At 43.3% G+C, this 10,231-nt stretch overlaps 1 protein-coding gene across 2 annotated transcripts; it reads left to right on the top strand.

Annotated features, from left to right (window-relative positions):
• The first annotated feature begins 576 nt into the window (after positions 1-576).
• Positions 577-9,457, top strand: LOC122177767 (OX-2 membrane glycoprotein-like). 2 transcript variants are annotated; one of them, XM_042867474.1, is made up of 4 exons: positions 577-909; positions 5,878-6,189; positions 6,577-6,722; positions 7,296-9,457. In XM_042867474.1, the coding sequence occupies exons 1-4, from the start codon at positions 588-590 to the stop codon at positions 7,380-7,382; spliced, it is 867 nt and encodes a 288-aa protein (XP_042723408.1). In that variant the 5' UTR covers positions 577-587; the 3' UTR covers positions 7,383-9,457. The 2 variants fall into 2 exon arrangements, with proteins under 2 accessions (XP_042723408.1, XP_042723407.1); XM_042867473.1 differs by having other exon boundaries at positions 6,577-7,382.
• Positions 9,458-10,231: the final 774 nt, after the last annotated feature.

Below are 10,231 nucleotides of genomic sequence, written 5' to 3'. Positions count from 1 at the left end.
TGCCAGGAAGTTTAGATATGATTGAAGTGGACTCAAGGCACTGCAGACAGCCTCACTCCTCTTTAAAAACAGTACTTCAGGTTCCTGCAAACTGAATACATTTTCAGTGCTGTAACCATTTCTGATGCTATCTCCCTTCCCACACACCACAGAGAGATGTGCGCAGATAAAATTTAAGAGCTATCATCCTATGAACCAAAGAGCTTTGGGTCTGGGCTGTTAAACCTGGGAGCATTCAGGCACTTGACTGTCTCTTTGTATTTTTTTCCCTATGTGGCAGTGAATTGGAAAAGGAGTGATTATTTTTCCCTTCCCCATGGAGATGCCAAATCACAGCACAGGTACAGAGCTGCTGAAGTGTTTCAAAGGAAGTGGTGTGAGAGGTGCCACCTTCAGCCAAACTCCCATGGTTGGCTGAAAACAAACTCCTTTAGGTTGTGTTTTTGGTTTTCCTCTGGCAGCAGGGTCTGGGAAGCCCTCCAAGTGTGACGGCTGAGGGTGCAAAACATGTGGAGTGGTGGGTTGCAGTGGGACAGTGAAAGATGCTAAATGTGGACCCTGCTTCTTCACCAGGCTCTGTGCAGGTGATGCACAAAAAGGTGCAGTCGGTCCAGGCAGGTGGAAATATTACTTTCTCATGCCAGTCAGTCATGAACGAAGATGTAATACAAGTGACCTGGCAGAAGGAGATGGATGGGGCTGAAGACAACATAGCAACTTACAGTACAATGAATGGCCAAAAGATAGCAAAGGACTACGAAGGCCATGTGAGCTTTGCCCACAGCAGCCTGCAAGCCTCGGCCATCTCCCTTCACCGAGTCACCCTGCAAGATGAAGGATGCTACAAGTGCATCTTCAACACCTTTCCCTCGGGAGCTGTCACTGGCAGGATGTGCCTCAAGGTTTACGGTAAGACACTCTCTAATTGCAGAATGGGTATGACATCTTTCTGAGGATCAAGCCATTCCCTCTGGGGAAAAATCTTCCCTGGTCAGTGCTCATTGCTAAATCTCTGTGGGAAAGGTGGCTCTGTTTCCATGGCTCTGCCTTCCTTGTCATTTTTACTTCTGATGAGAAGGCACTGTTGAACACTTCTCCAATTTTCTTCCCTTTTAAGTCAACAGTAGCTGACGGGTGACCTACTGCTTCCCTAGAGTTCCTCTGGCCCAACACTACATTGGCAGCTGTCCCCACATGTCCCCCTGACTTTTTGACCTGTATTTTGTACAGGTCAGCATCAGTTTGTTTCAAGGAGAGAGTCAAAGCACATAGCCACAAGCATCCTCACATGCAAGGAGCCCTGTGCTGAGGGAAGGAACAGACAACCTTGGCTTATGAGGAATGATGACATAAGCAACAGGGGAAAGAGAAGGGGAAACATGTGGGAAAAACAGATCTGAAGCAGAAGTCCTTTTTTCCTCTCTTCTGATAAAGCTCCTAGAGCAGATCATTTGATGCGCAGTCACGCTGGGGGTAAATGCTGAATCATGCATTACAGGAATATATGGAAGAGCCTAGCTGAGAGATTTAGTTCTTGCTTACTATGAGAATCTAAACATGGAGTTAAATTGGCTTTGATTTATTCTGCCTGTTTTTTATCCAAGTGTGGGAAATGTTTCCCAAAATTACCAGTTTTGTGGCTATGATCCACCTCTTAGCAGAGCTCAAGGCATGAAAAAAGCAACAAAAGCTGGGGGTTTTTTTTGGTGGTTTTTTTTTTTTTTTTTGTGTGTGTGTGTGTGTGTGTTTTCTGATGTACTCTTGTCAACTGCTCTACCTGCTTCTCTCAAAGACACGTCAGTTGGGGGTTTCACTTCCCTGGCAGCTGGCAGCGTGCTGCCCCAGTGCTAGAGTGAGCACATAACCAACTAAGTGCTTGCAGGAAACATTCATTATAGCCTAACTGCAGTAATACATTTGAGATGCTCTTAATTTCCTTGATTTCCCAGCCAAGCCCTTCTGCAGACTGGGAGGGAGAAGATGGCAGAAATGTCTGGGGGTAAGGGGATTCCGGGCAAGGCAAGCAAGCTGACTAATGGCAGCATCTCAAGCAAATGATCAGCTTTCACGTGTCTGCCATCTGACAGGGACAGCCAGGGAGTTTACAGGCTGGTTATTACCCAGTTGCAACAACCTCCGTCAGAAGAGGCTCTTCCAGAATGGATACAGTGCTGCATAGTGTGCAGAAGTGAAACCTTGGTAAGAACCAGAAATGATGCTGGGAAAAATGAAATAGGTATGGGAGACAGAAATCCCAGATCTATTTAGCTGAAAACAACAATGTGAAGTAGCAGCAGTAGTCTTCTACCCCATAACAAATGATGTCTTGGCACAGAGTATTTTCAACCTGCTTTGCAGGTTTCTTTAGTGCCGTTCTTTTTTCACCTCCATTTTCCACTAGAAATGTTTTGCTGACTTTTGTTTCAAAAGACGATGAAAATGAAACCCAAAAAGGGGTAGAGTTTGAAGTATGGAGAGAGGGGCATGTATCACTTGAGTCTAGGCAAGGTTTTGCTGGATCAGAGACCTACAGACGCCTTCTGCCTGCAAGTAGATAGCCCCATCCACATGGAAGTCTCCAGCACCACGGAGAAAGCCATGACAGTGTTGACTTAGATCAGGCAGCTAAGCCTGTGTTGCTGACGAGCATCCACATGGCTGGAAAAGGCACATGAGACACACTAATTCCTAAAAATGTTCAGCCGTTAATTTGAGACCAAAGTTCAGCCTTGAAATATTGAAAGCACATCATGATCTAGCAGTTGCCCTTAAATAACAGAAGCCCAATTGCAGCCAAAGCTGGCACACATTCACTAGAAAGCTACCTTTTCCAATAGTTAGGAGCACCTTCACAGCTCAAGCCTGAGAATGTTTTACATTGCTGCTCTGAAGGACCTATGAAGTCAGGTATAACATGGCTTGTAAGTAGTTTTTCACATGAAATAAATATTTTGATGAAGTAGAAAACCAGCAGATACTCTAAACATGTGCATCAAACACCAACTCAGTGCACATGCTAACAAACAGCATGTGCAAGAGAAAGTGCTCACATATTTTGACTGTATATTTACTACAGGCATATAGTAAGGCAAAGAGCAACTGTCCAGTGTTTTTCTTGCCTACAAATAATTCCCTGGATTCCAGTGTGGGAAGGCAGAGAACTGTCTAGTGAGGAGAATGGATTTGGCATATATATGTATGTCTGCCAAATGTGATGCTGAGAATTTTTTCTCTTCTCCTCTGTGTGCCTTTATAAGCCAAGATTCACCTTAATCTTTTGTAATTGGTTAAGATTTGAGATTGCTAGACTGGAGCAGCGGCAGCAATCTGCCTTCTGTGCTTTTTAAAACAGGCTCTCCGGTAAAACTCAAGGGAAAAGTCTGTGGCAGTTTTCCTTTACTGCTTTTAGACCTGTTGTTTGTAACCTGATGTTTGAAGTTAGCACTGTGGGTGGATGTGCTATTTTTTTTATACATCCCGTGAGCGAAAGAAGAAGTTCAGAAACCATTTATTAATCAAAACATAAAGTGTTTACGACACTTGTCATTTCAAAGATGGGAGATTTTGAGAAGTTCCAACTGAAATCCCCCTAAGCCTTTTTTTTTTTTTTAATTTTATTTTTTTAGCTCAGGGCAACACAAATGGGGTTTCACCAGCTCTGTTTCTAGGGTCTGAGTTTCTACCTGTGGGTGATGCAAACATTGAGAAATATCTACTTTATTCTTCTAAGCAGCACAACCATAGTAAACAGTGAGGCAAAGCCATAGGAAAGCAAAAATGATGATGTAAAATGACTTAGTGGCTGTTATGGCTTGGAAGATCCAATTTCATGAGGTGCATATAGGATTTTACCAGGGGCATAGGTGCTGCTATGCAGTTGGCATGTGCTGTTTCCCCCCTTTAACAGAACCATTTTGTGTTCTTTATATATCATTCATAGAGACACCTTCTTCTACGGCCCAAAATGAAACATAAAACATTTTTCTTAGGAAGATTAAACAAAATTTTCAGTTTAAGCCCAGCACTACTAAAAAATAGTTATTTGTTTGCTGAAGTTTTGGCAAAAATCAATTTCAGCGTAAGTATTGTACTCATTGTTTGTTTTTTTTTGCTATGTAAAATAGTCATATATGCATATAGCACTATTAAATAATACTATTCCTCATCTATTAATAGACGCTTTTTAAATCAGAAGACATTCATATTAACTCAAACTTGAACAAAACCAGAAATGCCATTGCACTTAGATTATTTTAAAGGGCAGCATTATCAGAAGCAGACACTTGGAAGAAGAATATGATTTGGACCCCGGTACTACCAGTACATGCACTGATGTAGAGATCAGGCTGATGAACTGTTATCTGGAAACTTGTGTACTGGGAGATCTCACTCCCAAATGGAGTTATATGCCTTTATAAGTCTTGGCATGACAGTCTGAGTTAAATTGATTGGTTTGAGGAGGAGCTTGGACTAGGGGACTTTCAGAGGTCCTTTGCAACCCAGATTATTCTACGATTTTATGATTTGATTGATTTTCACAGGTACAAAGTGCATCCACTTGTGGTAGCAGTGAATAGCAGATATTGAGTTTTCATGAAAATCCAGCCATTGGTTTAATTTTTAACACAAAAATTTCAGTTTGGCCGTTCTGGAAACAATGCAAGGTTTGGGTACTCTGACAATCATCCTGTTTCCTGCTAATGAGTTTGCAGTGTTAAACTCCATATTTCCCTCCAGGACCAAACACCTTGGTTTTCCGACCTCGTACAATGGAGAAGAGCTCATCATCTCTGTGTTTTCTCTTGCTTTCTTGAAAACAGATCATCTTGTCCAGGGACGTGTCCTCAGGTGTTCAGATCTTCCCTGGAGTTCTATCCAGGTTGAAGAAAGCTTCTTGCACTTCTCCCATTTCTTTATTTCCTGAAAATACTGCAAATATAAATAGGAATTATCAAGCAGGTTTCACATGACTATGTGTGAGTGGTGAGAGGTTCACTGCAACTGCTAAGACTAAATAAGGCTGCAGCTACAAATCTTGTAGCATGTGGAGGAATTTGGAAAACTGATCTTTAACAAAACTTTTGGAGGTTACCATGACACCCCAAAATTTGACATTAGGGGAAAGAAAGAATGTATAAACACAAAGCCTTCGCAGCTGAAATCCTGTGGTGTCACTTTATACACCAGTTACTGTCTTGCATAAATAGATGCATTTAGTCCCTAAGTGCTCAAGTTTGCATGTCTTAAAAAGCAATAAAACAAATCTTGCAGATGAGCTTAAGGGATAAGAGCAAGTGCTTTGAGTCACTGAAGCAGTTCAAGTCTTTTGAAGAGGGGAGGACATGGTTTCACAGTTTCACTATCTGTTGTTTTCACTTGTCCCTCATTACCATTAATCAGTTGAGATGCTGTAGGGCTGCTTTTAGTAGTGAATTTGAAAGTTGTGCATTTCTACCCTCTTGTCCTCAGATTTTGCCATGCTCTCTATTTTTGTAAAGAACTGTGTGCAGTTTCAGGCACCATGATATAAAAAATAACATAAAACTATTAGAGAGGATCATCAGGAGAGCTGTAAAGATGGTGAAGGATCTAGAGGGCACTGTATGTGAGGACTGGCTGAGGTCCCTGGGTTTGTTCGGCACAGAGCAGAGGAGCTGAAGGGAGGCCTGATGGCTGCTGCAGCTCCTCGCAGGGAGCGGAGGGGCAGCGCTGAGCTCTGCTCTGCGTGACAGCGACAGGGCTTGAGGGAACGGCATGGAGCTGTAAGTCCCTTCCAGCTTGGGGTATTCTGTGATTCTAAGATAACAGTAAATAACAAGTGTTCTTAGCTCAAATGTAAGCAGAAAGTAACAGATTTTTCTACTTTGTGTTTTACAGCCATCTCAGACCCTAAAGTGGAAGCCAAACTTATACCCAGTCCTGACAAAGATGAAGTCTCTGAGGTAGTGGTGGGGATGAGCTGCTCAGCAACAGGGAAGCCAGCTCCGAAAATCACCTGGCAACTTCCCAGCACTCTGCTGCAGAAACCAAAGGAGTACCACATCAAGCTCAGCAACCAGACCATCACTGTCATCAGCAACTTCACCCATTCCCACTCCAAAATCCTCAAGGAGTATCCTGTTGCCTGTGTGGTCCAGCACCCATCTCTAAATGTGACCCTGTCCCTGCCCATGGACAATCTGACACAAGGTCAGTATGCAACCTGACTCCTTCCCTGGAAAAGAAGACATGGAAACATCTCCTGGGCTATTATCAGCCTCTAAGGGCTGGAGGGCAGGTGGGAAAGGCACCATGAAGAGCAGCTGGGATGGGGAGGGACAGGAGAAGGTGCTAGGGAACAGCCAGACATCCTGGGCAATGATGTGGACATCTGCCATCCATTTGGGATGCTGTGGTTTGTCTCTGGGTCACCAGACCCCAAACGCAGGTCTGTTAGTTGTACTGCTTGTCTGTATGCTTGCATGTGCCTCTTTTCCTTTTCTGACCCAGGGGATCAGCCAAGGGATGTCCAAAATGGGTTTGGGTGTTCTTTCTTCATGCACAAGCCTGCTTGAACACCTCCTACTTTTCCCACAGGTCAGGACAGTATCAATGCACCAACCGTGGCCATTGCTGTGGGGGTGCTGGTCCCTCTGATGTTCCTTCTCCTCTTCATGTTGCTCCTTTGCTACTGCCTGAGACACCTTCGTGATCCAGAGAGAAACACAGCCTGGCCTTGCTGGGTAGGTCTGTGTTCCCTCGCCGAGGAAGAGCAAAATTCAGAAGGGAACCATACCCTTATACCACTCTTCTGCTTGGCTAGGCCATGCTTTCAAGGATGTGTCTTGAACAGGAGGGGGGCTCTTGAAGAGGAGCATGCCGCAGTGCCTTGCTCAGGACGGGAAATGCAGCCACATGTGAGCCTACTGGGTTCTGTGAAGGATGCAAATTTAACACAGGATCAGACCCAGTTGGATGCTGCCACATGACTAAGTCCTGTTTTGTTCTGAAGGCACCTCCTCCTCTCTGCAGAATATGCCTGAGGCATGCACCTTTGACTTTAGTTAATGTTGAGGAGAAAAAATAAGGCAGCGGCAGGCAGGAATTACAATGCATTTCTTCCACTGATGCTATTTTTCTAAATCCAAGCTGAGGTCTACCAAGGGGGTTGCGAGGGGAAAGGCTCTGTCTACCGTGCTTGAGCACCGACAGACACAAAGCCCCATTTGGTAATGCAGGCAGCCTGAGTCTGAACCTCTGCACTTAAAGCATACATATATTTTTCAAAAAGTGAAATAAAACATCTCTTCTGCTAGGTCCTTGCTGTATGTGCCAAGGAGAGAGCATGTGGACAGTACATGCTTACTGGCAAGCAGGCTACCGCTGCAGTGCCCAACACATGAGCTCCTGCATGCCCTACATGTGGACATCTTGGACTGTCATGCAGACCTGCTGTGATATCACACCAAAGGAAATAGAGGGGGAAAAAAAGAACATTCCATAATACATATTTATTTTCTTAAACAACTTCATTCCGTTTTGTAGAAGAAAAGCTGTGAATTATTTATTTAAGACTCTAAGACTGTTGGCTGCGTGGGTCTGTAATGCAACTTGTGGTTGGCATTTTCTATGCTGTATTTATTCTTTTCCCATATTTCAACATCCCAGGTCCAAGCGGAGTGAGGGTTTTCTGAGGCAGTGTGGTATTTTGTGGAACAGTGATTTAGGAGGTGCTGCTCCGGGTAGAGGGAAGCAGCAAGTGTGTGGAACTGCTGACATTACTGAGAGCTGCCAGGAACCTTCTCCCCAGCAGGCATGGGAGATGGAGCATGTCTGCAGCTGGATCAGACTTGTAACCCTGGCGGCAGGCTCCAAGCCATCAGATACCAGGAAGTTACCACCCTTTCCTAGAAAGTTATTTAAAGGCAAAGAGAAGTTTACTTCTCCTTCAATGGTTTCCACGGCCATTTCCTTAGCCTTACGTAGTTGCCTCCTGTTTCCACATAATCACACCTGCCTGGGGGGAAGAGGTGGGGGTATTTAAGGAGTGTTCGGAAGGTATTAGGCAGAGCAGTCCTCCCTTTACTCCTGTCCTCTTGGCTCCATGCAGCAAGTGTATGCTATCTGGTTTTCCCTTGCACATCTACTTCATGCGTACTTCCCGGATGAAGCAGGTTGTGTGGAGGCCGAAAAGCTGAGTCAAGTGAAATGAAAGAGAGTGGGTGAGCTGAGAATGAACAAACCCACTTCTTGTCATAAAAAGCTTTTATAGAATCCCTAATGCTTAGTAATAGCTGATCTGATGATTGCAAGGAAAGGGGAACCAGCTACAGACCAGCAGCTCTTGCAATTGGGAATTTTTCTCTTGAACCCCGTAACTGTCAAAGGAGGAAACCTGATTTTTTTCAAACTTCCCCACAGCTGCAATTTAAGTTTCCTCCACACCTGTATGGGAAGGGGCAAGGGAGTGAAGCAGACCTTCCCCAGGAGTATTTTGAATCCAATGGGTTGCAGGCAAAGGAGGACTGCTCCAGGGTTCTTGGCTGTGTCGTGTCAGATCTCTCTGCTCAATAAGGTCCACACTTGGCCTTCAGGTGTTGGGTTGTTTTCTTCTAAGAATTGTTAAGATTGTTTTGAAGAGAGGATACTACAAACGTTTGGACTACTGGGCTTTTCTTTTTTTTTTTTCTTTTTAATAAAATAAAGGGAAAAAAAGAGAAAGGTCTGTTGCAGAAATGGACGTGGGAATGAAAAAAAATTTTCAGAAGGATGACGAAAAGGCACAAAGCTAACAAGAAACCCTTATTAAGCCTATGGAGATTGTAGAAATATGTTTTAGTTTTTTACAAGTTGATCTAGAATGGGAAAAAACAGAGTTTGAAGTAAAGAAAAGGCCTGCTTATGTGTGTTTCTGACTTTCTGCTCTTTAGCTGAATGTTGAATTGTGTAGGGCTTGTATTTATGAATTGTATGTTTCTGCTTACTGGTGCAACAGAACTAGAGGCTGAATGAAAAGGGAGGACATGGAAGCATGATACTGTGCAAAAAAAAGCATGTTATTCATCTATTTGTTTTTTACAGCATTGGGATGAGAACAGCAAAATGATGTCCAAAGGTAGAACATTTAAAACCAGTACACATATTTGCCTTCATAATATACAAATCTATCAGCTGAAACACAGCACCATAAAATACTGTATACTACTGCTGTTGTGTTTGGCTTCATGTAGCAAAGAGCTAAATGCAGGCATCCGGGCTATGTACAATGAACCAGCTGTCAGATGTGGAAAGGAGTATAAAATAGATAGAAACCACCTTTGTGAGAACAAACAAGCATGTGACTGGGGGGATGAGGGTTTTACTGTGGGTGAATAATATCCTAACTGTTGTTCTGAGCTTTCTTTATGATTACCTTGTGCTTATGTCGTTTGTCAAGTTATCTCTGTGAACAATTTGGCAGTAAAACTTCATTACTTCTGGCGGGTTTATTCATATCTTTAGTATTTCTTTTAATAAACAGCATGTAGAGTATGAAATGCTGCAAATTTCCATTGGTTTAGAGAAACAAAAATAAAGCTCGTCAGAACTTCAAGCAGAATGAACTGCTCTATATTTCTGCTCCATGCAAGCAATGTGAAGCATATTAGCTTCGAAAGTAAGTGAAAACATAGAGTACAGGAATGTCCCAGGTTAGTTTTACCACCACCAAAATTCCCCAAAGCCTAGGTAAAAGTATGGTTACAGCCTGCATCCATACATTGACCAAAATTCCCCCTTACTGCTGGGCCTCACGATGGATTTGGTTACAGAGGAGATGACTGAGCTGGGGGAAATGAAGATAAGGACAATTCTAACATAGCTTTGCTGACAGCATAGGCTGTAACTTAGCCTGAAGCACATACTCCCTGTAGAACTTTGTCTTGTATTATGTTTCCCACAGAGATTTGGGGTTTTTTTGTGTGTGTTACTATTTTGTTTTGTTTTCCTCTGCTTTTTGTGAATTGGACCATGTGAATAGGGTTGACTTGTTCTCTGGGACTTTGATTTTTAGGGAAGGGTGCAATAGGATTTTTTATTCACCTGGAAAATATAGTCAAGTCAAACTAGAGAAAATCCTATGGCATATTGGCGTACTGCTAGTTCATTGGAATATAAAAATCATAGTATCATTAAGGTTGGAAAAGACCACTAAGATCATCTAGTGCAACTGTTGACCAATCACCACTGTATGCCCACTAACCATGTCCCTCGG

Source organism: Lagopus leucura, unplaced genomic scaffold (genome assembly GCF_019238085.1).
Source record: "Lagopus leucura isolate 7727_CA_CO unplaced genomic scaffold, USGS_WTPT01 Super-Scaffold_100001, whole genome shotgun sequence".
NCBI lineage: Eukaryota > Metazoa > Chordata > Aves > Galliformes > Phasianidae > Lagopus > Lagopus leucura.
Note: the sequence above shows the minus strand (reverse complement) of the source record. Positions and strands in the feature narration are given on the sequence as shown.

What these genes read in the sequence shown, in the direction of transcription:
- LOC122177767 (XM_042867473.1), top strand. Translation starts at nt 588, where the DNA reads ATGCACAAAAAGGTGCAGTCGGTCCAGGCAGGTGGAAATATTACTTTC. An exon ending in GATGTGCCTCAAGGTTTACG is followed by an intron (nt 910 to 5,877) that starts GTAAGACACTCT and finishes TGTGTTTTACAG; the next exon opens with CCATCTCAGACCCTAAAGTG. An exon ending in CATGGACAATCTGACACAAG is followed by an intron (nt 6,190 to 6,576) that starts GTCAGTATGCAA and finishes CTTTTCCCACAG; the next exon opens with GTCAGGACAGTATCAATGCA.